Source organism: Eriocheir sinensis, chromosome 55, assembly GCF_024679095.1.
Source record: "Eriocheir sinensis breed Jianghai 21 chromosome 55, ASM2467909v1, whole genome shotgun sequence".
NCBI lineage: Eukaryota > Metazoa > Arthropoda > Malacostraca > Decapoda > Varunidae > Eriocheir > Eriocheir sinensis.
This window is the reverse complement of record NC_066563.1, coordinates 5,658,130-5,684,403: the sequence shown is the minus strand read 5'-3', so window position 1 is coordinate 5,684,403 and position 26,274 is coordinate 5,658,130. Positions and strand designations below refer to the sequence as shown.

Here is a 26,274-nt window from a genome sequence, read left to right as displayed (position 1 = left end):
AGAGATTGTAAATGTGAAGGAAGATGTTGAATATAGAGGTGGAGGGAAAATGGAAGAGATAAAGAGACCGAAAGGGAGACACAGACAGACAGAAAAACAGGTGAATCAAATACTTGTAGACTTTCATCTTAAGAACATAAGAACATAAGGAGTCTGCAAGAGGCCGGTTGGCCTTTACAAGGCAGATCCTGTAATCCTAACCGCACCTTACCTCACTATCCATGACTTTATCCTACCTATTCTTGAATGTATCTATGGTATTGGCACCCACAACATGGCTGCCAAGCCTGTTTCATTCATCCACCACTCTTTTGGTAAACCAATTCTCACCTATGTCTTTGTTGAATCTGAATTTATCTATCTTAAAACTATTGCTACGTGTCCTACCTGGTTGTTTTACATCCAAAACCCTTTTGACATCCCCTTTATTGAAGCCCTTCATCCATTTATAGACTTCCATCAGGTCTCCTCGCAACCTTCGCCTTTCTAGAGAGTGTAGATTTAAATGCTTCAGTCTGTCCTCATAAAGCAAGTTTCTCAGCCCCTGAATCATCTTTGTCATCCTCCTCTGTACAGATTCTAACATCTTGATATCCATTCTATAGTAGGGTGACCAGACCTGAGCCGCATAATCGAGATAAGATCTAACTATATAGTGCTAAGTAAAGTTTGTCCTCATTTTTAAACATATGGCTAAGAGAGAGAGAGAGAGAGAGAGAGAGAGAGAGAGAGAGAGAGAGAGAGAGAGAGAGAGAGAGAGAGAGAAGGTGGTGCGTGTGTGTTCTGGGAGTGAGGAGAGGGAGATCCTTTTCTACGCTTGTATATTATATTGTTTCTATTTCCATATTAGGCCTGGGGAATATCACATATCTATATATTTTTAAAAGAAAGTCACATTTGCCGCTTTTACAACAATTTATAAAGCCAAATGGAAACTTCGCAACTGGTCTACGCTAGCGGCGACAGCCTGTGGGTCAGCAGAGACTAGTGATGGTCTCGTGCATAAGGCTCAGGATGCGCTGGGCCTCGTGTCGCTCCAGGAAGCGCGTCGAGTAGGCCAGGTTGATGTTGAGTCGCCCTCTGAAGGTGTGGACGTAGAGGCACATGATGGTGGCCGAGCTGCGCAGCGTGGAGAACCGCGTCAGCCTTGTGGCCTGCACAAAGTCACCGTTGCCTGGCAGCATGTGGGACACGTCCGCCATGTTGGACAGGGCGTACGAGTAGTCAGGGTCAGCCGTCGTCCTGAAGTACTCCTTGAAGTTGTCAGCCTTGGACTTTTCCATAAGCCTGACGGCGACGGCCTGCATCGGCACCCTGTCTTTCAGGGCGGCATGGAATCTGCCGTGAAATTCTTTTACATAGGGCCAGAAATTGTTGACTACATTCCTCGGTGTTTTAAGAGACATCTTAAAGGAAAAGGTTGGTATATGGCTGCCAAGAATGCGAGAAGTGTCTCCTTCGTAATAGCGGCGCAGACCAAGGTCATGACTCGTGACGAAGTTGTACTCCGGAGGTGCCTCGGCGAGAGCCTCCAGCATACGCACCAGAGCCACATTGGTCACGCCCGTCAGGCCGCAGTGCAGGCTGGCGCCCTCGGCCTTGCATTTACTGCGGAAGGCCCGCGTCGTGGCCTCGTCGAGGATCAGCTTCACTGAGCGAGTTTTGATGTCTCCGTCTCTCGGCGGAGCCAGAACTGACAGAAGAGGAGGCCGAGGCTTGGTGGCCGTCACCAGTTCTTCCCTGCGTCGCCTGTACAGGTCGGGGTCATGCAGGAATCGCTGCCGCTCCCTCTCGTATAGCCGCTCCGCCTCCTCGTCCCCCACGTGCTCGCCGAGCTGCTCCTCGTCGTCAACGACTCGCTCGGCCAACAGGTCGTCCAGGATGACGTGCAGCAAGTTACAAATTCTGATGTTCGTGAACCCGTCTGCCAGGGAGTGGTGGACGCCCAGCAGTATGACGCCCCCGAGACCTTGCGCGGCCGGCAGGAACCTCCCGCACCACATTGGGCCCTCGGCGGTGTTGAAGGCGTAGTCCATAAGCTTCTCCTCCTCATCCTCCTCCACCCCGCCTTCAACCACCTGCAGACAGGGACACGCCGAGGTGAGGAATGAGGAGGCGCGAAAGAACCCTTCCCTTCCTCAAATGCAACCTTCCTGTGACGACTGCTCTTTCGCAGAGTCTAAATTTGGCCCACGCTCTGTCCAGGGGTACCCTCCGTGCCCTACCATAAATGATAGTATTGTTGTGAATGTTTATAACGCCCCTGTACGATAGGTATCGTAGACGGCGCAGCGTAATACGACCATGGCAGACTTCACCCCTCCATTGTCGGAGAATGGGTCCGTCAGGGTCACAACCCAAGAATATTCTTAGACTGTGGTCACTGTACAATAAGAAGCCCTTATGGTTTTGAAGCCGTATAAATTACATACCCGTAATAGAAAATAATATTGCCCTGTTTTCCGAAGGACTGGAAGCCCCCGCCGCTCGTGAGGCAAGGAGCAGATTACCCTTTCCCCTCCGGACAGAAAAATGGTGCGACATGCAGTAAATATATACCAAGAAAATAATCTACGTGCAGCATCTAAATTCTACAAGTACATCCAACCCACAGTCATGTGTTCCTTCGCTAACCAGACCAGACAACCCAGAAACACTAGCTCGGCCTCAGCTTTTCCCATCCTACAACTTGTAACGTGTGAGTCACCTGGAAGTCCAGCCGGCAGCCGTCCATCTCCCGCAGCCACAGCCGACCGTCCCGCTGGCCCAGGCACACCCGCAGCACCGGCACCTTCCTGCTCCACGCCCGTACGCCCACGCCAGGGAGGTGGAATAAGAGAAAGCATCAGAACAGGCAGCAAGAGGAGACAAGATAAAAAACATGCAAAAAAAACAGACGGAGAAAAGAGAAAGAAGAGACAAAAGTTCGTAGTTAATGCTTGAAGTACTAAGTGAAATACATCCAGTAATACACAAAACGCTCTGATCAAACATCTCAGGACGTGCCTGTAGAGGTGCACAAGCGCCCGTCTGACCAGGTCCTCCTTCAGGGGCTTGGAGGCGCTGAGGGCGAGGCTGTAGAAGGTCAGACAGAGGCAGTTCTGATGAGCTATCTCGAAGTACTCCTCCTTATCAGTGGCCGGCCGGAGCCAGCGCTGGGCGTCCCCCTGGCTCACGGCGGCTCCCTCCACTTCCATCCCTGAGGCCTGGAAAAAAAGGAGGAAATGATTAATGAAGGTATTTAGGGCCGTGTTACTAAACATTACGTCGCCCAAGTTCACAGATTTGACAAGGCTTTCATAGGAGTTTGGGGCATTTCCAGGAGTAGTTTCATGGCCCTTGTGGTAGTTTGACCCTTCCTTTGTGCCGTGAACCTAAAGTGTCTTATAATATCGACATTATAAGACATTATTTGCCCATGAACACATATTTTTGAGCTGACAAGGTAGGGTTGTTTTTTTTTGAGGAGTAGTTTCATGGCCCTTGTGGTAGTCTGACCCTTTTTATGTACCATGAACCGAAAAGAACACTCATAGAACTCATTTGATCCCTTCTTTGACCTTTAGAAATAGCTGATATGAGAAGCGAGTGTCTTGGAATACCGGCCTTAATGTTGAAAATATGTGTGTATCTGTCTGTGTGTATTCATCCCTAAGAAGCAGTAGAGCTGTCTTAAGTTCAACCTCAAACCTCTTTACCTTGCCTAAAATATCCCAGAACGTAAAATTTTCATGGTAGTTTTAGGTAATAAGCGTTACATGCAGCAGCTTTGGGGACCTCATTAACTATAGAGGCCCCCAGACATTTATTACAGAATGAAAAAATAAACTTCTTGATATCTAATTTATAATGTAATGCAAGTAAGGTCTGTAAGTATATGTAGGTGGTATATATTATGGAGCCTCAAAAGAATACCGCTAATACGATGATCTAAAAACTCACCGAAATATATCATACAACTTTGGTTTTCTTGTGGTGTGCATGTTCCTTTCACCATAAAAAGATACAATATGTCAGTAGTATCTAGGACCAGAAACCACTAACAGGACTGCACCGAAATAGTTGCGTCACTCCTTCAGTTCAAGCCTCGCACATTTTCTCTCGTCCCTCGGCCTTGGAAACACACAGCAGGTCCCACACAAGCAGTCGATAACCCGAGACACACGAGCACCATTCTACAAACACCCTGGACTCACCGACATGAACTGGAAGAGAGGACTGCAAGAAACACTGTAAGATGACGATAAGACGGTATTAAGACCCTTCCAAACGCTTGCAATACGAACCTTAGCGGAGTCCATCCTTACCACCACCGACACCTCCACTATCTCATGTTTGTGCTGCGCCTCCCACTAAGCCTCTACTCTACCCTACGTCACAATCACCGTTATCATATTGTCGTACTTAGCGCATTGTAGGCCCTATTTTCCGATTTCTGACCCATAACTAGGGCAAAAGAGCATCCATAAATGACTGTTTTAACGATAACTTTCATTGGCTTGTTTGTGGGTACGATAATTTCAGCGTCACAAATAGCGTTACAAGATTATCGTACTTTCTGACCCATAAGTTGTACAAAAAATGTCTATTATTAACGGTTTTAACGATAATCTTAATTGGCTGTGGTTATGTTCTAGTACGGCAGTTTTGGAGCCTGAACCCGATACACGCAACGCTGTGAGTGCAATGATCTGAGTCTCGCTGTTCCTGTCGCTATTCTCCCTTACATCACATCGCTAGCGCCGACCCAGCAAAGTCTGTGTTATTCATAAAGCCGTTAAGAATTCATGATATTCCTCGGAGCTTAAGTGTGGAGGCATTTCAATTTCAAAAGGACGTATAGACAGTGCTACATGCTGTCATTTCCCCTGAGAGCAGAAACGAGTGGAGTTATTTCATGATTTTGCGGGGAAAGATGCCGAGCGTCACTATATTCAGCGCATGAGTAACTCTGCTAATTGGGTTACTGGGCCTGGGGTTAGTTAAAGGCGAGCTGGAGGGATATATAGGTAACTCTTGAAGCCTTAATCCCCGTTCACACTGTACCGACCCTGAGCCACAACCCAGCGACTCGGGGTATACGAGGTCTTGGGTGTGAGATCTTAATGTGGAAGGGTCGCATAAGGTCGGAAAGACTATGTGCGACCCTTGCATATCAACATTTCACACCCAAGACCTCGTGTTCCCGGAGTCGCTGGGTTGTCGTGGCCCAGAGTCGGCAGTGTGAACGGGGCTTTGGGTAGTAGAGTGCTGGAGGGTCATGCCTCCAGCCACGTACTTCCTGCTCTGGGTTATTTATAAGTCACTTACGGGGTGAATTGGACACTAGTTAGATTGACACACACAATATAGTAGTCGATAGCAAGGTACACGGTGGGACACAACAGCCTGTAACACTTTTTTTACAGTAGAGGAAGCAGCTAAAGGGAAAAGAGAAATAATAACAAAAAAGAATGAAAAAGTGGCCAAAAGAGAGGTCAATTTCGGATAGCGAGGAGAGAGAGAGAGAGAGAGAGAGAGAGAGAGTATGTACCCTACCTTAACTCCACCAATCTGAATAGAAAATAGAATCATGGATCGACAGAAATTTCATCTAACCAGGCCCCGCAGCGCCTCGGGTTCTGTTGAGGCACCAAAAATATTTCCATCCGAGGATTATTTTTTTCATTTCTTTTTTCTATTCACTAACAGACTGCGTTGTGGAAGTGTCTTTGCTGACTAATACAACACAGAGTCACTGCACTTTCACTCTCTGGCAGGTGTGTGTGTGTGTGTGTGTGTGTGTGTGTGTGTGTGTGTATTACCCACCAGAGGGGAGAGAGAGAGAGAGAGAGAGAGAGAGAGAGAGAGAGAGAGAGAGAGAGAGAAAGGTTCATAATACACATCCTCCTTTCAAATCCGCGACTTTTTTTTGGATATTTCCAGTGACTGTCAAACTTCCGGGCATTAAAACCACACTTACACGTTCACACACGTTCCAGTCACACACACACACACACACACACACACACACACACACACACACACACACACACACACACACACACACACATGTAAACTCAGCACCCTACTAAAATTTCTTGTTCCCTTTCACATAAATTAATAAAGCGTTGTATTAAAAAGTGATATGATAATGATAATGATGATACTTCTACTACTACTACTACTACTACTACTACTACTACTACTACTACTACTACAATGGGAAGGAGGTTGCGGAGGGGTCAGTATTCGAGTGTAGTAAACGCACTGGTCCAAGTTCGACTCTTGCTGGTGTTGGTTTACGATATTTGAGCCACGGAAGAATGAGTGACCTAAGATTACCCGCACCCTCCCTACCCTCTCCCCCAGCCCCCCCTCTGCTCTTCCCCCTTGAACTCTTGTCAAATGGAGCACAGGGAACTGAATGAGCCAAGTGGAATGAATATATTAGGGTCATCAGAAAAAGCCGCTTCCACATGATGCCTTTTAACCCATTGGATGCGAATTTCCTACAAGAAGACATCACCAAGCTACAGGAGTGGAACAAAAAGTGGCTGCTACAATTTAGTGAAGAAAAATGTGAGGTCATGCATCTTGGGAGGGGAAATCCAGCATACCAATACCACATGGGAAACACTCCACTACCCATCCCAGAGGCACAGATAGACCTGGGAGCATATTTGACTAGGCTACCAGTGAAGGCGAAATCCGTGCCAATCGCAGCGGACGGGTTAAGTTAGGTCATCATGCTGTTTTTCTATTACTAGGGTGTGGGTCGCTGCCGTGGTTCTTTTAAGTAGGCTAGGGCTTTTTTTCTATTTGCTGGTAATACTACTTTCTTACACCAACATCAGTAACAATAATAACGGGAAAAAAACGATAGCGAGGCCGACGACTGCAAGAAATATAGAACAGAGGGAAAAAAACGGACACAAAAAATTCAGAACAGCGGACAAAAAAATTAGACGCGTGGGAGAATAAACAGGAAAAAGAGTGAAAGGAAAGTGATACGAGGGAAGGGACCGATATGACACCGAGTGATAAAAAAAGAATATGTGAATGAATAAATGAATAAGTAATAAAAACAAAAAATTTAAAGGAAAGAAAGATGAACGGGAAAGTAAAGAATGAACTGGATGGTGCAATAACCTTAAGCTAGGAAGAAGTTTTAAAAGATTTGCCAGTGAAAAAAAAAATGGATAAGAAGCAGACACAGGTAAGAGGGAGACACAGGTAAAGGCAGCAAGGTAAGGGCAACAAGAACAGGTAAGGACAGGTAAGGACGGCAAGGACACAGGTAAAAGGGAGACACAGGTAAGGACAGCAAGGTAAGGACGGCAAGGACACAGGTAAAAGGGAGACACAGGTAAGGACAGGTAAGGACAGGTAAGGACGGCAAGGACGGAGGTAAGTACAGCAAGGTAAGGACAGGTAAGGACAGGTAAGGACACAGGTAAGAAGGAGGACAGATAGGGGCAGCAAAGTAAGGAGAGGTTAGGAAACACAAACACAGGTAAGAGAAAGGGAAAGTGGCGCCGTGACAGATAAGTACATTAACCTTGCCTTACCTGTAGCTCCGAGGGAAGGTGATGCCTGCCCAGGTGCGACGTCACTCCAGCGGCGGCGTGAGGCTCAGGTGCACCATAATTTAGGCTCGCTTCATCTGCGGGAGGAGAATAATAATTGTAGTAGTCAATCAGTCAATTAATCAATCAGTCAATTAATCAATCAGTCAATTAATCAGTCATTCAGTCATTTTCTCATAACACAAAAAAAATAACAGTAGAAGTCAATCAATAAATAAATAGATCAATTATTTTTTACTTCATAATATTCAATAATTTCTACTTTGCATATATCACCTCAAAAAAATAAGAAAAAAGTATGCTAACTAAATTTTGTATATCCTCAAAACACATTGGTAAGCCTCTAGTAGGTTCAAAATTGTTTTTATATTGTTACCAAGTACATAAACTTAATTCTCCGCGGCACTGATGTACTGATCCCGGCACCAGACCCGATATCAAGAATTTCAGGGACTTCGTTAACTTTCTGAACTCCCTCTGTACGGTTGTTCACGAGAGGAGCCGTCATCCCTGAGCCCATAGGCCGTGTAATCTTATGTAAATCTGCCACAAATTTGAATTTCGCCTTTAATTAAACAAATAACATATAAAGTAAGGATATCCTGCCCTAATTGGCGTTTTCAAGTCACCAATGTCTCTTCTTCACTAAGTTAGCTATTAAGTTCTCTGATGCCTTGATTTCCTCATGTGAGTAAGGCACAACTATATCACACAACGTCTCCGTAGAGCAGTCACACTTGGTGGCACTCAAAAAGCAGAGCAAATTGTATTGTTCCATATTTACGGTTTCATAGGTCTGCTGTCGTCTGCACCCAGCAACCAATGCGCGTGCGCTTGCTCAGGTGTAAACAAACCACACCTCACTATTTCACTACATTTATTAAAGATTCCTGACGTCGGCACTGTCCCCTACATACATCAGACCTTCCTCCGTCACATCCTGTCCCTTACCTGTGAAGCTGAAGGTGATTTAGAGGATACAGCGTGAAGATATTATCAAAATACAATGAGTTCCCCGTCCGTGTCTGAGGGTGGTGGAGTGTGAGTAGAGGAAGAAGAAGAAGAAGAAGAAGAACAACAACAACAACAACAACAACAACAACAACAACAACAACAACAACAACAACAACAACAAAGATGGGAGGAGGAGGAGGAGGAAGCTCAGCAAAAGACCAGTCAAGTAAACATATATATAAAATTAAATAAAAAACAAAACATAATAACAAATACAATGAACTTTACACGATTTCTGACCCTGCAATAAAACGTAGCTAATGGATAACCCCAAAAGTGGCCCAAATACGTGTCACTGCAGTCGTTACCGTAAAACTGGGCAGCAAACACTCGGAGAAAAGGATTTGCCAAAGGATGACCTAATCGAATCTCAAGAAGGACGTGCGGACAAAGGGAGGAACGGGGGGAGGGTGGGAGAGGGGGACTGCAGGAGCTAAAAGGAAAGTGAGAGTGAAATAGAAGAAGAAAGGCAAGAGGGAGGGAAGGAGGAGGGAGGGAGGGAGAAGAGCACACACTGATACCCCCGATCATGCCCCCGATACCCCACCTCCTCCGCCTCCACACTCACTTTTACTTTCTCTCCAGGGATTCCCTTCCGAGCGCCACTCCTTCGCTCCCCTCCCTCTCTCCCTGCCTCCCTCCTTCTCTCCTTTCTTCTCTCCCTTCTCTTCTACCCTCCTTCAGTAACCGGCCTTGTTCCTGTTCCTCCTGCCCCATCCTACCTTCGGAGTTCCCAGAGTCCTATTGGAAAAGAAACACTGGGGACAAAGTAATATGCAAATATCGGTCTTGTTAGAAAAAAGAAATAATGGGGCCAACTATAGCAAACAAATAATAGCAAACACCAAAGTCTTGTTAGAAAAAATGGGGACAAACTAGTAAACAAATAGTAAGCAGCAAATGACTTGAAATATGACAAAGTGTTGGGAAGAAAAACTAACTTTGATCATTTATTTCGAGAGTTACTTTACGCTGAGTATTCTGAGGCGTTTATGTTGACCCATTAGAAAAATAAAGGACAAGCTAACAAGAGCAAATTACTTTAAAACACGATCAAACTAACTAACTAACGGGGAGACTAAAGTGCCGTCGCTTCACTCACCCGCTGCCCCCCACTCCCAACAATCCTCCATCCTCCCTAACAAGCCTCCATGCATCCTCCCATCCCATCTCAAGCCCCTCCAAGGATCGATCAACTTGCCTTAGCCTTCAGTTATGTGGGCGTCTCCTTCGTCTCCTCCACGTCAAAAGTTAAAACAAAATATCACGTTTCACAGTTTATGCAGTGAGAGCGAGACTAAGATGAAATACCAAGCCAACGAAGGAGAAAGTGTTCCTGTGGGGGAAAAAAAAATAGTGTGCCTGAAAAACTTTGTCTGCACGTTAATTGGCAAAAAAACGTTATTATGTCACGCGGGAAAACGATTGGCAGTGTATCTTGTGACTAACCCAAGCATGTCACGTCACCAGGGTGTGTGTGTGTGTGTGTGTGTGTGTGTGTGTGTGTGTGTGTGGTGGGCCTTGTCACTCTTACGTCACGAGGGAAAGCTATACAGATCCTGCTCACGCCCTGATTAGAGGTGAGTGTTGCGTCATCTCCGTACGTACGCAGCGTAAGATGAGACAACAACGCCAGTCCATTCATCGCTATACGTTCACCTGCTCGCTCGACGCTCCGTTTGCCGAGAAAAATACACGTGAGAGAAAAAACACAAAGGATTCACCAGTTATTGTTTACGTTATTTGTTTGTGCATTCTTGTTATTTTGAGGTTTTGAGGTTGTATTATAGAAAGTAAAAGTAATTCTGTTTTTTTCTACTAGTATACGTGCAATATAAAAGAATGTATTTTAAAGTAATGTGTATATATTGTGCAAGTTTGTGAAGATGACCAATTCAGGAGGTAAAATATTTGGACCATTTGTGTGGGAGTTAGATATTTGGGGCGGTCCTTCCTGTGATGTGTTTTGTAGGAATGTGTGTATTGGAGGAGGGGGGATGAGAGAGAGAGAGAGAGAGAGAGAGAGAGAGAGAGAGAGAGAGAGAGAGAGAGAGAGAGAGAGAGAGAGAGAGAGAGAGAGAGAGAGAGAGAGAGAGAGAGAGAGAGAGAGAGAGAGAGAGAGAGAGAGAGAGAGAGAGAGAGAGTACATACCGGTAACCAAGATGCCGTAACAGCCAAGGTCACGATGCGCCTGAAAGAGAGAGAGAGAGAGAGAGAGAGAGAGAGAGAGAGAGAGAGAGAGAGAGAGAGAGAGAGAGAGAGAGAGAGAGAGAGAGAGAGAGAGAGAGAGAGAGAGAGAGAGAGAGAGAGAGAGAGAGAGAGAGAGAGAGTACATACCGGTAACCAAGATGCCGTAACAGCCAAGGTCACGATGCGCCTGAAAAAGGGAACATAGAACGAAATTGATTCTTACATATAACAAGTCCAGAAATGTTTGAGAATATGGAGCCCGGCAGAGAAGTCACACAGCGCCACCCTTGGACATGAAAAAATACCCCCGTCGCAACCTCACCTACCTACTGTAATACCCATCAAACCCTATATTGCCTTCTATTCAACTTGCCCGCATAGTGTACGGAAGAAATGTGACCGATATGTGAGCAGAGACCCAGCAGAATAAAACGAATTATATTACTCAGATAACGTAAACACTTTTGGGAGTATGAGCAAACCCAAAAAGCTCAGAGGCATGATCTAAAAACATAATCACATAATCTCGTATACTGCTATAGCCATCAAACCCTATCTTGCCTTCTAAACAGCGTGCCCGGAGAATGTACGAAAGAAATGTGACCAACCCAGCAGAATAAAACGAATGATATTACTCGGATAACGTAAACACTTTTGAGAGTATGAGCAAAACCAACAGGCTCAGAGGCATGATCTAAAAACAAAATCACGTAATCACGTAAAATCCGCAATAAATGATAGTAACGTCATGCTCGAAGCTCTCTTGGCGCCACAGATACAACTCTGGCTAAAGCAACGAGGTGTCGTGAACCAGAATCTTCACTCAACCTATCCTCCGGTAAACGCTCACATCCTTCCATAATAAATAAACGTTGCACCTCACATGTCACACTTCAGGACACACTAGACTTTGCGGCAAACACATGAAAGCTCAACGTTCTGTCTTTTAACACGATTACTGACCCAGATTACCCACAGTCAAGAATGCGAACTGGCGTGCTCGTAGAGGAAAATAAGCAGCAAGTCGTGGATGAGACGCGTAACTCGGCAAGCAATCGTCACGCTCTGAAGATTAAGGGTCTTAGGGCACCAAAGGGCAGCTAGCATGTGGTCTATGGAAGTCTTTAATATAGTGCTACGGGTTAGGCTGCCGGGGAGAGCTTGTGCCATGACGGAGTGCCAGTGGAGGGCATAAAGTGGCTCTCCTACACCGACGAGGAAGCTAAGAATGGAACAAGATCGAAATGCCGCAGAATTAAGATCGAACTCAGTGTGAAGAAGAGATTTAGAGCTCGGGAGAGTAGGAGAAGGACACTTGGGTAAAGATGGACAGACAGGCAGACAGACAGACAGACAGACAGACGGAGACTCTCTCACACACACACACACACACACACACACACACACACACACACACACACACACAATCAGGCAGGTATACACAGGCCTCGTCAATGATTGTGTGTTCTAAAGCAGCAGGTAATTAGCTCCGCGCACTTACCTGGTGTGTGTGTGTGTGTGTGTGTGTGTGTGTGTGTGTGTGTGTGTGTATCAAATATACTAACCACACATCATATTCACAGCTATCATTTGTTATATTACTGCTAAGAAAACCGTACATTCACAAAAATCGGCGGGACGAGGATGTTTAGAGGTACAATAATTGCTTCCCATAAAAACAGATAAAAATAAAAGTGTTAAAGCTATTGCAAACAGGATTAGTGAGGTCAGTAATAAAGCATAGCAATAGCCGAGCGTCTTGTTTCTAGTTTTAACACGAGTGAATCATTGCGACCAACAATTTGACCTCAGAACACAGCAACATCAACACACCATCGCTGATCACCAAGTCTCCGCTTCGCCTCAATGCACCTCTATCGCTAAGGCACTAAGTCCATCCTCTGCCTCGCCTAACACGCCCTCACATCCCCATCCCATCAGGTCAGCCTCCGCCCTGTCCCAACACGTCCTCAGGTCCTGAATTCCCCCACTTCCCGGAGTCTTCAGTCTTGGGGTGATGTAACACGCGAGTGGAGGGAGCCGTGCCCTTTCATCGCGGTTGAGTATATAAGGTCGCCACGGCTCGGCCCAGGCACCAGTCACTGCCTCGCCAGACCCCGCGCAACGCACAGCCTTTCCCTCCCGCGTCTCGCTCACCCCCAAAGACCGCAAGGTAGGCGCAGCGAGACAGAAGGGAAGACATGTACAAACTTCGACCGCGGTCATTCACGTGATTCATAACTTTGATCATTTATAGCCAGAACCCTCTGTGTAAATTTGCGTAATTTTTTCAAGCATATATAGTCTAATACTTTCTTTAGTAGATTAGCATAGATCACTTATAACTAAATGGTACAGAATAACCCTAATCAAGGCCCTGTTCTGTGCCCTCAGGATGCCATCCGCCGGAATCACCACCCTGCCCTTCAGCCCCGACTTCATGACCCAGGTGGACCAGACGCTCCGCACCCTCGGCTTTGACCTCAAGGGCCTCGTCAAAGCTTTCGACCTGAAGACGTTTGGCCTTGTGACGCTGGTGGTGGTGGCCGCCATCATCCTCTTCGACATCATCCATTACGGCTACGCCAGCTACGCCGGTGAAACCTCCAGCTACACCTCCTACGGCAGGAGTCTGGCCACCAGCGCCGCCAAAATCTGGGACCAGCGGGAGCAGCATGGCTTCGCTACAGAGCTCCGCAACGGGTAAGACGAACTGACGCCTTCAATGAAAATTTTGCTTGTGTGTGAGAATTACATTTATGACTTACTTATATTAGATAACACAAGCAAAAGCAATTGTTCTCTCCTACGCATATACTTACTCAGCTCTTGTAACCAAAGCAAACTGAGACACACTGATCCATTACACACTGATCCACGTGAACCTAACCTGACTTTTCTCCCCACAGCCGCGGCCTGGACTCCATGACTCAGATCCTGGACTCCATCGCCGACGCCATCATCATGTATGACAAGGCGGAGAACAACGAGGTGGGGCAGACCCGCAAAAGTAAGGACCTCTAAAGACCACAGACCAGTCCCTCGCATCACCCCGTCAATCATGCCAGGAGATTGTGAAGGCGCCGCTGTGTTCCTATGATGCCAAAATCTCAAGCTCGTCTCTTTAGGGATCAACACAGACGCAGAGCCATGCCGCCTCTCATATCCCCCTACCACGCACCCTCCGCCCCGACAGGAGAAAGAGGGCGCTAGTATGTCCCTTAAGTTGCCAGGAGCTCTTATCAGGCACCTTTTAGGGACCAGCACTCAATGATCTCTTACATACACAGTTACACACACAACACACACACGAATCATGTCACACCTCAGAACACACTAGACATTACAGCAAACACAGAAAAGCCCAACATTCCTTTATTTTACACTCTTACTAAGGCAACGTACTCAGTCATAAATACGTAATTGTGTGCCAGTAGGAGATACAATAATCATGCCATGTAGAGAAATGACTTAACAATGTATAAAGCAAAATGATGATAGGACTGAGATCACTGGTGTCCATAGATCTCTGCCTCTATGTCCATGTCTCCACAGCATCTATATACAACTGTCTGTCTATCTGTCTGTTCCTCTATCTGTCTGTTTTTCCTGCCTGCCTGTGTGTCTGGCTCAAACATGATGAAGGTGGCGCCCTCTCTCGGTGTGTCTTGCTGGCTAGGACACTCAGCTAAATGCATCACCTTGTCCTTATGTTTCTGTATTTATTACCTCTTATGCACATGTATATTTTATTAACAAATATATTTACTGATTTTTGTTATGTGAGCTTCTGTAATTACTCCTATGCGGTTGACCATATCGGAAAAGAGGGTGGGAACAGTATCATAACCATACACGCACACACACACACACACACTACTCCCCCCCTCACGCACACACATACTCCCCCCCCCTCCCTCTCCCCCACACACACATCAAGGTATATAGAATTATGAAACTTAGGAGAAGGAAAAGTAAGTAAAGTGGGAAGGAAGCGACGACCAAGCATTTTCCGCAGAACAGACTCACTCACGGCGCACTAAATCTTCGCCGGTGCTCAGGAAAGAGAAAACCGAGAAAACACACACGCGGGAAACCAGCACAGCGGAAAAGACAAACCACACCTCACACTCTCACCGCCTGCAATCATTATCCTCATTTCCCACAATTCCTCGGTGTTGTGTTACCTGTGTGTGAGTGTGTGTGTGAGAGAGAGAGAGAGAGAGAGAGAGAGAGAGAGAGAGAGAGAGAGAGAGAGAGAGAGAGAGAGAGAGAGAGAGAGAGAGAGAGAGAGAGAGCGACGTGCCAGGTAAACAATTAAGGGAAGAAGAAGAAGAAGATGAGGAAGGAGGAAAAGAGCGGAAAAAGACTAATAAAGCAAGATAGTGAAAGTGCTGAGATAAGGGAAGAAGAAAAAGAAGATGAGGAAGGTGGAGGAGAGCGGAAAAAGACTATTAAAGCATAATGGTGGAAATGCTGAGATAAGGCAAGAAGAAGAAGAAGAAGGAGATGAGGAAGGAGGAGGAGAGTGGAAAAAGACTAATATAGCAAGAGAATGAAAATACTGAGATGAGACGAAAAACATCTGCTTCGGTTTTTGTATAGGATTAATTTTACTTGCATGTACCTTTGCGAATATTGGTCTCCTGAAGATAATGATAAAAATATAAAAGAAATGAATCATCCAAAGACAATTCGATACCGTTAGAAAGGAAATGAAAGCACAGTATTACGTCACGTTGACAACACAAACAATGCACTTGCGCAGACTCATCGTAGAGAGAGAGAGAGAGAGAGAGAGAGAGAGAGAGGACACCACCGCCGCCACTCTAGAAACACCACAGCCCCGTAAAAACGCCTAAGTGTGGTGTCATCCCGACCTTACTCTCACCATTGTTACCATTACTGCGTGTCTTCCATCACCCCCCCTCCCCCCATAGTTACGTTCCTCTCTCTCTCTCTCTCTCTCTCTCTCTCTCTCTCTCTCTCTCTCTCTCTCTCTCTCTCTCTCTCTCTCTGTGGCTCGTTCAAAGAGTGCGAATCGGAAATCTTGCAACACACTCTCACGCTCCCCCTCCTCTCCCCCTCCCTCTCCCCTCTCCTCCCCCTCCCCTCCAGCAACCAATTCCCGAAACGCCTTTGGATGACCCGGAACTTGGTTGATGCTTGATTCGCTTCAGTTAGTTAGAAGAAAAGAGTGATTTTTTTTTTTTTGTGTGTGTTGAGTTCGCTCCTTTCCTTTTCTAATCACTCTTTTTTTTCTCTCTCTATCTCACTACCTATCTATCTGTTTGTCTATCTATCTATCTATGTCTGTCTATCTATCTATTAGTCTCTCACTTCCGCCTTCTCCCGTAAAAATAGATCTTGTGTAATCTATATGTAAATGTTGGGGGTTAATTTTTGCAAAGTCAGGTCTTGTTTGGGAATCTGAGGAAGAGAAAAGAAGAGGAGAAGAGAAGAGAAGAGAAGAGGAGAATGGGAAAGAAAAGAGAAGAGAAGAGAAGGGGAAAGAAGAGAGGAGAAGAGAAGGGAAGGATAGGGATGGGAAGAGAAGAGAAGAAAAAGAAAAGAAAAGAAAGGAGAAGGGAAGGATTGGGAAGGGAAGAAAAGAGAAAGAAAATGAAGGGAAGAGAAGAGAAGGGAGTGGGAAGGGAAGGGATGGGAAGAGAAGGGAAGAGAAGAGAAGGGAAGGGATGGGAAGAGAAAAAAAGGGAAGGAAAGGGAAGGGAGGGGATTGGAATAGAAGAGAAGGGATGGGAAGGGAAGGAAAGGGATGGGATTGGAAGAGAAGAAAAGGGAAGGGAAGGGAAGGGATGGGAAGGGAAGGGAAGAGAAGAGACTCAAAAGGGAAGGGAAAGAAGATAAACTGTAAAAGAAAGGACAATAACAAGAGGAAAAAGAGAAAGGAAAGAGGAAAGAAAAGCACAGTAAAGAGAAAAATAAACAAATAGACGAAACACAAATTAAAAGAGGAAAAGAAATCAGAAAAAACGAAGAGATAACAAAAGAAAAGACAACAAAACAGAAAAGAGTAAAAGAAAAAACAAGTGAATTAAGACAAAACCAAAAACGGGGAAGAAAAAGAAAACAAAAAAAATGAGGACAGAACAGAAAAGAAAGGAGAAATAGGAGAAAGAAAAAAGAAAGGAAGAAGATAGGAAGAGACCATTGTCCTCCCAAGCATTTCCTCTCATAATAATAACGATGGTGAAGGTGGATGTGGTGATGATGGGTGTTGGTGGTGATAGTGGTGTTGGTGGTGATGATGATGCAAGAAGAAAAAGTGGGTTCAAATGTTTCTTTGTCATTTCCTAACACGCTTCTTGACGGGGATGAAGTCATTGGTACACATCTTCCACCTTGAACAGCGTAGTACTATACCAGCGAGTGAAACAGACAATATAGCAATTACCTGAGCTATATGCAACGGGTCAGGGTGTCAAGTTACCTGTGAATACCTGACGTGGAGGTGTTAATTAAGGCAGGTATATTTTGTTTTGATGTTTAGGAGGGTTGAGAGAGAGAGAGAGAGAGAGAGAGAGAGAGAGAGAGAGAGAGAGAGAGAGAGAGAGAGAGAGAGAGAGAGCGAGAGAGAGAGAGAGAGAGAGAGAGAGAGAGAGAGAGAGAGAGAGAGAGAGAGAGAGAGAGAGAGAGAGAGAGAGAGAGAGAGAGAGAGAGAGAGAGAATGATGATGATGAGGAGGAGGAGGAGGAGGAGGAGGAGGAGGAGGAGGAGGAGAAAAAGGAGGTAAGAGGTATAATAGTAGTAGTAGTAGCAGTAGTAGTAGTAGTAGAAGTAGTAGTAGTAGAAGAAGAAGAACGAGAAATACAGAAAGAAATGGAAAAAAAGCAGCAAAACAACAGTAAAAAAATTATAATAACAATAATATCCATAACAACAACAACAACAACAACAACAACAACAACAACAACAACAACGACAAAAAAAAAAAAAACGCCGCCCCTTTCCTAACCCTAGCTTGGTTCCGGCTCGTGTGCTACTTTCATCGGCCAAGGTCACGACGATGGGAGTAGCTGCGGAGGAAGAGGAGAAAGGAGAACAGGCACGCCGGAGGAAGAAGGAGGAGGAGGAGGAGAGAGGTAACAAGACAAGGTAGATAATTTAAGGGAGAGATAGAAGGGGGTGATGAGGGAAGAAACGGGAGGTAGAGGAAGGGAAAGAGGAGGAGGAGGAGGAGGAGAAAGAGAAGAAGAAGAGAGATGAAGACAAGAGTGGGGGTGAACAGCAAAAAGGAGAGGTAAGAAGGAAGAAAGAGAAGATTGAATAGAAGAGGGAAGATACAGGAGGTAAAGGAAGAAACTCGGAGAGGAAAGAGGGGGAGGAGAAACAGGAGAAGAAGAGAAGGGAGAAGGTAGCAAAGACAGTTTATCTAGTTTGTTTGTGTATTTGTTTGTTTTGTCATCAGCTGAACAAGACAGTGAGGGTGGAAGGAAAGAAGGGAAAGGGGTAGAAGGGAGAGAAGGGGAAGGGGTTAAGGAGGAGGCTGGATGGTAAAGGTGTTTGTATCCTGTCTTACGGAGAGTGAAAGTAAAAGTGTGACTCATGGGGATCCACGCTCACCGTTCGTAGTGGCGCCTCAAGCTTACGCATCATACGCACTCATTGACAAGCCCAAGACTGGTTCCCGAGCCCTCACCTACTACGTCACTTCCGGGCCTTAGCGAGAGACTTCATTCAGTAAGAGGAAGGAAACTAAATCGATTCTTTTTTTTTTTCACCCCCTAACGGATTTTGAGTATAAGGGAAAGTTAAGATGATATTGAGTAATGATTTGGGCTTTCTATCTATCTATCTATCTATCTATCTATCTATCTATCTAACTGTCGATTTGTATATCTATCTGTCTATCTATCTATCTATCTGTCTATCCATCTATCTGTCTATCTATCTATCTTTCTCTCTCTCTCTGTCTAGTAAATTAACCTCTTTTACATTATTCAGCTTCTTGTTTTGATTCTTCTTTTTTTTTCTCTACGTAAACAAAGTCAGGAATTGTTTGTTGATCGCTTGGTGAATGAGCTGAAATTCTTATGTTATATTTTGTTACTCGTATTTTTGTTTGTCTGTTTGTTTGCTTGTGTGTTTTATTATGCAGGTTAGCAGGATGTCTCTTGATCGATCAGGTGTCAATCAGTTGGGTGTTGTCTGTCCTTGTTTGTCCTATCATAACTTTCTCCTGGATATGACATTCTCTTCATATTCACCTCATTTTTTGCTTCCTATGATCCTGCTCGTCCTCCTCCTCCTCTTCCTCCTATACTTTGTTCTTCTATTCCTCTTTCTACTTATCCTCCTTATAATTCTATTCTTACTCCACTTCATTCTTCTACTCCTCCCTATGCTCTTTCTCCTCTTCCTCCTTTACTTCAATCTTCTATTCCTCTTTTTAATTCTCCTCCACTAACTCCTGCTATTCTCCCATCATTTTTTATTCCTTTTCCTCTGCTTTCTTTTCTTATCTCTCTCAATTCCTTTCTCCTTCATATATCTCTACTCCTTCCTCCTCCTCTTCCACCTTTATCACTCATCCCTTTCCCTCTCCTCCATTCCTCTTTACTCTCTTCACCCTCCCTTTCACTCCTTTTTTTTCCTACTCCTCTTCCTTTACCCCCAACTCTCTCTCTGTCTCCTTTCTTTCTTCCCCCGTCTCCTCATCCTGCTATCTCATCCACTCCTCTTTTTCCTACTTCTCATCCTCCTCCTCCTCGTACTTTCATTTTTTCAAGGGATGGGGGGAAGGGGAGGAGGAGGAGGACCATTACGCGGTGAGCTTCTGACGTCAGGAGGGTCGCCCAGTTACCAGGAATCCCAGTTTTACTTTCTTAGCGACGGAAACTTATGGATGGGTAGAAGATCCGGGAGGGGGCGAGCTTAGAGCGAATGGGGGAGGAAGTGACGGAGAATGTTAACCCGGAACCTGAAGAACATTGAAGGTGAAGGGGGTTAGGTAGATGAGCGCAAGTATGTACCTGTTATATTTGGATTAGGTGGGTCATTGGACTGTCATAGGTAGGAAATGTCTGCATGGTAAGGTGCTGGAACTTGAAGAAAGGTGACGGGGATTAGGTAGATGGGGGGAAAAGAGTTACCTGTTGTTGTATCTAGATTAGGTAGATCCATGGACTTTCAGAGCTAGGGGAAATCTGCATGGAAAGGTACTAGATAATTATGGTTAAAGTTTATGGGGAAATATATATAGTGAGTTTGTATACGTTATTTTAGTACGGTTATTATGTAAACACGTTATCTGCTTTCTTCTTTTCACGTTTAGAGGTAAAGCGGCGTGTTTTATGTTCCTGCTCTTCCTTCTCTCCTTATCTTCTTGCTCTTTCTTCCTCCTCCTGCTCAGTTATAAGTAATTCTAACGCTCTACTTGCCTAACGTGAATTATGAGCGAAGAAAAATTCATCATGTCAAAATCGCTGAGTAATATCAATTGCGTCCTACGATTCATTGAGCTTGAAGCCATAGGTTGCAATAATCGTCTGGGGTTCAATAGCTCACATCATGGACTTTACTGTTATCTTCTCGCCGAGCTCTGAACAGTATATTTTTTTACAGTATAGGAAACAGGTCAAAGGCAAAAGTAAATAAAAGTAAAAAGCTCTCTAGAACTTCTTATATAAAAGTAAGCAAAGAAGAGTAGCCAAAAGAGAGGTCAATTTCGGATGGAGAGGTGTCTTGATGCTCCTCTCTGTAATGTATATTCAACACATTTCAGCAACAGCACACAGCACCCTTAATTAATGGTTATTGTGGTTTGCATGACTCACAAGACATCAGGGAACAGGAGAAGTAGGAGGAGGAGGAAGAGAAGGAGGAGGCTGACCACAACACTCAACACACTCCATCCCCAGCATCCAGGACCAAGGGCTTCGGGAACAAGAGCTTACATCACTCACAAAGCATCTCTGACTTAGCTATTGTCCTCTGGCTGCATAGTGAACAATGGCTGAACACTGCAATTAAACACTCTGTCCCCAGCACTCAGTCACCCCGAAAGCTCGTCCTCACCCGTAAAGTATTTCATCATGACCCCGAGCAATGATCAGTGAGGCTTGAACTGCTCACCGGCGACAGGTCTCAGGTCGGTATTGTCAAACGCTTCCACCCCTCACACCACCTATTATCAAAGGCCGGACAGGAGATCATTCGGGTTCTCGTGAATGTTTTCCTTTGATCATGGTACAGGAGAAGGGCCAAACTATCACCAAGGTCATGAAACTACCCCTGGAAATGCCCAGAACTCCTACGAAAGCCTTGTCAAATATGTGTGCATGAGCTGATAAGGATGACCCTCAGAGTTTACACGATCGCACTCAGCACCTGTTTGAAAGGACACGGAACTAAGCCTTGGAGAATGTTAGTTGCAGTGGTTTTTTTTTGTTTTTTTTTACTTTTCCTCTCCTTCCGGTGCTGTAACATAAGGTAACTGGCCCGCAAGGTAAGGAGAGGCGTCTGAGCATCACGGATAAACCTGTGTCAGCGGTACAAGGGGCGTGGCGTGCGGAACTTTCCCTTTCGCAGCGTATAAAAGCGACAGTGTTCCCTTCCTCGGCACCAGTCATCAGCCTCTGCTTGGCCACACAACAGCCTGATATTAAGCCTCACCTGCACCCACCTCATACCTCAAGGTGAGCCCCACGACCCCACGAGTGAAAAAAAGGTCACACTGCCAAAAAAAATCTGTAATGGTCATGATACTTTGGTTCTAAACGTTATTGCCTCCAAGCTTTTGAGTCACTTGAATAGCTTTTTTTTACCGTAAAGGAAGCAGCTCAAGGGCAGAAAAAAAATAATCTAGAAAAAAAAGGTCACACTGCCCCAATAAAAGAGTGCCCAGATGAGAGGCCCATTAGTATAGTCACTCACCTCTTCTCTTGTCCCTACAGATGCCCAGCTCCGCCCTCATCCCCATCATGAACACCCTTCAGGAGAGCCTCAGATCCACCGACCTCAGGAGCTGGATCTCGGGGCTCGACCTCAAGACTGGCGGCCTGATTGTTCTCGTGGTGGTCGCGGCCATCCTCCTCCTCGACCTCTTCACCAAATCCTACGCCCCCTACGGCAGGAGTGTGGTGGCCTCCGCTGCCCAGGCCTGGCTCGACAGGGACCCCGCCTACCCCGTGGACTCCCTGCGAGGAAGGTAAGAACATAAGAACATAAGGATTATGCAAGAAGACAGTAGGTCTATGCAAGCTACCCCCTGTGAACCTAACCCCCATCTAAAACACTATCCATGAATTTATCTATTTCTTTTTAATGTGTCTATTATAATGAAGACTCCATGTTATCTAGTATAGGCGACATTCTGAATCATTTTACACATTTATTATTATTATTATTATTATTATTATTATTATTATTATTATTATTATTATTACCTTCAGACGACCAAATAAACTGGAAGATAATAAATTAATAGATAGACTTATAGATATATAAATAAATCAGCAGCAACACCTAATTTGCTAAAACTGTCACTTTTCACATTGGCCGATGATCTTTTTTTTTTTTATTATTCACAATCGCACCTTTACCGTCTTGATCATCCTGCCTGAAGAGCAACAGCCCTTTTTTCCCCTTTATTATATCCTAAACAAGCACATATCCCCCACAGCCGATCCCTTGAGCCCATGACGGAAATCCTGGACGCCCTGGCCCTGGCCGCCACCAAATGGGGTGACGCCGAGGAGGACCCCGCCGTCACGAACCGCGCCCTCTAAACACCCTGGAGGCGGGCGGGGCGGGGCGGGGTGCAGGTGCCGGCACTCCCGCACGGCCCGCGCACTTATGAGCTGCTGCTGGCGGCGGTGACGGAAAGCGGAGCGAACTGCAGGTGTAAACCGTACAGGAGGAGAAAAAGAGTTATGGATGGTTTCATTATGCTTGGAAGGGATCTCATCTGTCTGTTAACACGAGTTATTTATCTCATCAGAGAAGGATTGAAGCTTGTACTACACGGCATTGAATTTATTTATTAAAGTTATGTATTTTGTTGTTGACTAATAAAACTTTTTTTTGCCAATAATGCTGTGGTTTTCATATTATTATTATTATTATCATCATAACCTTTCGAACACCTTCATGCATCGCAGTCCCCTGGTGTGCCCACTCAGAAAGGCTGACATCAGCTCAGGAGCAGCGATGTGTACATGTGCGTAAATAATCAAAATTATGTCCCATGGGCCTGACCGGGATTTGAACCCGGGACCTCTCGCACCCTAAGCGAGAATCATACCCCTAGACCATCAGGCCGGTACGAACAATGAGTAAAGTTTAGGAAAAAAAAAAATCAATATTATATTTTGTGTAGTTTCTCTTAAATCAACTTCATTCTCTTTCGAGGCTCGTTCAGTGGGGAACCCTAGTAATTCCCTGCAGCGTTTTCCTGCCTCTCAATCTTATAATCATTTTCTCTTTTGTTACCATTTTTTCGCAAGATGGTCATCATTCTTATCCTCATCACAATGACAGCCATCACCACGACCATCACTATCATCAAATCACTGTGCTATAGCATACGAGGAAATATACATAAGACAACATAATGACGTGTTGACGTGTATATGAAGCTAGTTAATCACGACTTACTACGTAGTTTATAAGAACATAAGAACATGGAGAGACTGCAGAGACACGCCAGTCCTCGTCGACAGACCGACTCGGTCGGCTAGATTTCGATCGCCGATAGAGTCGGTCTGTCGGCATCCTGCTACGGGCCGCCAAAGGCTTAGCCCGTGCTCCCCCGCGCAGGGAGGGAGCACCTTTACACTCTTAACCTTGTCTTAGGACAAGGGCCCGTTTCCCCTAGTGATACTAGGGGATAAATCTTTGAGGAGGAGGAGAAGAGACTGCAAGAGGCCGGTAGGCCTATGCAAGGCAGTTCCTATGAGCCTAACCCCACCTAACATCACTATCTATGAATTTAATCTTTTCTTGAATGTGTCAATCGTATTGGCACTCACATCACTGCCAAGCCTGTCCCACTCATCCACCACTCTCAGGTCCGAAACTTTTGGGGGGAGTTATAGGGGCATTTTAAAGCCGATACAGAACACATTGGGGGAGTTATAGCCCCCGAAGCCCCCCCAGAAATTACGGCCCTGGCTCTGTTGGTGAATCAATTCTTGCCAATGTCCTTGTTGAATGTAAATTTATCCATCTCAAACCTTATGTATACTTAACTTAAATTTTATGTACATTCGGATACTAAAATCGTGTAACCACTCGATTGTTAGTTACCGCCATATGTCAGTTTAACCGCAATAAAGCTTGGTCCGCTTCAGACACGACAAAGGTCACAGGGAGCTGAACATGTTTCTTAGCAAATTTTTGCCAGCTCTATAATCGAAAGACCTGAGAAGTAAACATGGATAAAATGGCATACCAGAGTGACGATGAGTTAATATAAAGACTAAAAGTGAAGCAGAAAGAATATGCGTAACTATGTGTGTGTGTGTGTGTGTGTGTGTGTGTGTGCGCGTGTGTACGTGTGTGGAGAGAGAGAGAGAGAGAGAGAGAGAGAGAGAGAGAGAGAGAGAGAGAGAGAGAGAGAGAGAGAGAGAGAGAGATAACAGAACAGAAGGTCATATATTTTTCCGTTTATCTTCTCCTCAGGAACATGCCATGTCACCCCTCTCTGAATAGTCATCGATGCTGAAGCGTTAATTAGCATTACTTGCAAGATTTGTTACAGTCTACTTGAGATCTTATGAGCGAGATGAAAAGCTGCACCGTCACCGAGTCGAGTCCACGAGACGGCAAGCATCTGCAGTTGAAGTTATGAGTTGCGAGGTTATGAGGTTATTGAGGTTGTGAGGTTAGTGAGGTTATGAGTTGCAGTTAAGGTGATGAGGTTATTGAGGTTATGGGTTGCAATTCTTATGAGGTTATTGAGGTTATTATTTTTTTTTACAACAAAGGAGACAGCTCAAGGACAACAAAAAGTGTAAAAAAGAAGAAGAAAAAAAGCCCGCTTCTCGCTGCTGCCACAATAGACACATGCAAAGAGAAGCCAAAAGAGAGGTTAATTTCGGGTGGAGAGATGTCTTGATACACTTTTCTTGAAAGAGGTCAAGTCATAGGCAGGAGGAAATACACACGAAGTAAAGCTGTTCCAGAGTTTACCAGTGTAAGGGATGAAGGAGTGAAGAAGGTAGTTAACTCCAGTATAAGGGGTTTGGACAGTATAGGGATGAGCTAGAGTAGAAAGTCGAGTGCAGCGGGGCCGGGGAAGGGGGAAAGGCATGTAGTTAGCAAGTTCAGAAGAGCAGTCAGCATGAAAATATCGTTAGAAGATAAAAAGATATGCAACATGGCGGTGGAATTTAAGAGGTAGAAGACTGTCACTGTGAGGAAGGGAGTTGATGAGACGAAGAGAGAGCTGTGTGAGTGGAGCCCCCCCACACATGTGATGCATACTCCATACAAGGGCGAACAAGGCCTCTATAAATGGAAAGCATCTGTGCGGGGAAGAAGTGGCGGAGGCGATACAGAACGCCCAACCTCGAGGAAGCTGATTTAGTGAGAGAGGAGATGTGAAGTTTCCAGTTGAGATTTTGAGTTAAGGATAGACCGATGATATTTAGTGTTGAAGAAGGTGACCGCTGAGTGTTATCGAAGAATAGGGGATAGGTGTTTGGAAGGTTGTGTCGAGTTGATAGATGGAAGAATTGAGTTTTTGAGGCGTTGAAGGACACCAGGTTCTTCTTGCCCCAGTCGGAAATGATAGTAAGGTCCGAGGTTAAGCGTTCTACAGCTTCCAGCCTGGAGTCGTATAGTTCCTGTTGGGTTGGCCTTCTATCAAAAGAAGTTGAGTAATGCAGAGTAGAGTCATCGGCGTAAGTATAGATAGGACAGTTCGTTTTGGATAGATCATCAATGAACAACAGAAAGAGAGTGGGAGATAGAACAGAGCCCTGTGGGACACCACTGCTAACAGGTTTAGGTGAAGAACAGTGACCGTCTACTATAACAGTGATAGATTGGTCAGAAAGGAAACTGGAGATAAAGGTACAGAGAGAAGGATAGAAATCGTAGGAGGATAGTTTGGCAAGCAAAGATTTGTGCCAGACCCTATCAAAGGCTTTTGAGATGTCTAGCTCAACAGCAAAAGTTTCACCGAAACGGCTAAGAGAGGATGACCAAGAATCAGTTAATAAGAAAGCAAAAAGATCACCAGTAGAACGCCCCTTGCGGAACCCATAGTTGCGAAGGTCAGAAGTGGAAAGATGCTTAAGAAACTTCCGGTTAAAGATTGATTCAAAAGCTTTAGATAGACGAGAAAGTAAAACTATAGGACGGTAGTTTGAGGGATTGGAACGGTCACCCTTCTTAGGAACAAGCTGTATGAAGACGTACTTTCAGCAGAAAGGAAAGGTAGATGTTGACAGGCAGAGGCGAATGAGCTTGACCAGGCAGGGTGTCAGCACGGAAGCACAGTTTTTAAAGACAAGAGGAGGAGGCACTCCATCAG

General features: G+C 45.2%; 2 protein-coding genes and 1 non-coding gene across 4 annotated transcripts; 1 reads left to right on the top strand and 2 right to left on the bottom strand.

The window, feature by feature from the left end:
* Positions 1-807: 807 nt before the first annotated feature.
* LOC126983967 (uncharacterized) lies at positions 808-8,626 on the bottom strand. 2 transcript variants are annotated; one of them, XM_050837244.1, is made up of 5 exons: positions 8,520-8,626; positions 7,551-7,645; positions 3,003-3,206; positions 2,708-2,791; positions 808-2,078 (listed from the first exon to the last, which is right to left on the bottom strand). In XM_050837244.1, exons 3-5 carry the CDS (start codon positions 3,195-3,197, stop codon positions 975-977), a joined length of 1,383 nt encoding a protein of 460 aa, XP_050693201.1. In that variant the 5' UTR covers positions 3,198-3,206; positions 7,551-7,645; positions 8,520-8,626; the 3' UTR covers positions 808-974. The 2 variants fall into 2 exon arrangements, with proteins under 2 accessions (XP_050693201.1, XP_050693200.1); XM_050837243.1 differs by lacking the exons at positions 7,551-7,645; positions 8,520-8,626 and adding an exon at positions 4,287-4,381.
* A 4,152-nt stretch (positions 8,627-12,778) lies between these two features.
* LOC126983830 (uncharacterized) lies at positions 12,779-22,827 on the top strand. Its single transcript, XM_050836961.1, has 6 exons — positions 12,779-12,945; positions 13,167-13,475; positions 13,682-13,782; positions 21,431-21,462; positions 21,689-21,942; positions 22,417-22,827. Exons 2-6 carry the CDS (start codon positions 13,168-13,170, stop codon positions 22,520-22,522), a joined length of 801 nt encoding a protein of 266 aa, XP_050692918.1. The 5' UTR covers positions 12,779-12,945; position 13,167; the 3' UTR covers positions 22,523-22,827.
* Positions 22,828-22,982: 155 nt separating this feature from the next.
* Trnap-agg (transfer RNA proline (anticodon AGG)) lies at positions 22,983-23,054 on the bottom strand. The gene has a single exon. It is a non-coding gene; the product is annotated as a tRNA-Pro (tRNA).
* Positions 23,055-26,274: the final 3,220 nt, after the last annotated feature.

What these genes read in the sequence shown, in the direction of transcription:
- LOC126983830 (XM_050836961.1), top strand. Translation starts at nt 13,168, where the DNA reads ATGCCATCCGCCGGAATCACCACCCTGCCCTTCAGCCCCGACTTCATG. An exon ending in GCTACAGAGCTCCGCAACGG is followed by an intron (nt 13,476 to 13,681) that starts GTAAGACGAACT and finishes TTCTCCCCACAG; the next exon opens with CCGCGGCCTGGACTCCATGA. An exon ending in ACCCCACGAGTGAAAAAAAG is followed by an intron (nt 21,463 to 21,688) that starts GTCACACTGCCA and finishes TTGTCCCTACAG; the next exon opens with ATGCCCAGCTCCGCCCTCAT.
- LOC126983967 (XM_050837243.1), bottom strand. An exon ending in TTGTGCACCTCTACAGGCAC is followed by an intron (nt 2,792 to 3,002) that starts GTCCTGAGATGT and finishes TGGAGCAGGAAG; the next exon opens with GTGCCGGTGCTGCGGGTGTG. An exon ending in GCTGCCGGCTGGACTTCCAG is followed by an intron (nt 2,079 to 2,707) that starts GTGACTCACACG and finishes CCCTGTCTGCAG; the next exon opens with GTGGTTGAAGGCGGGGTGGA.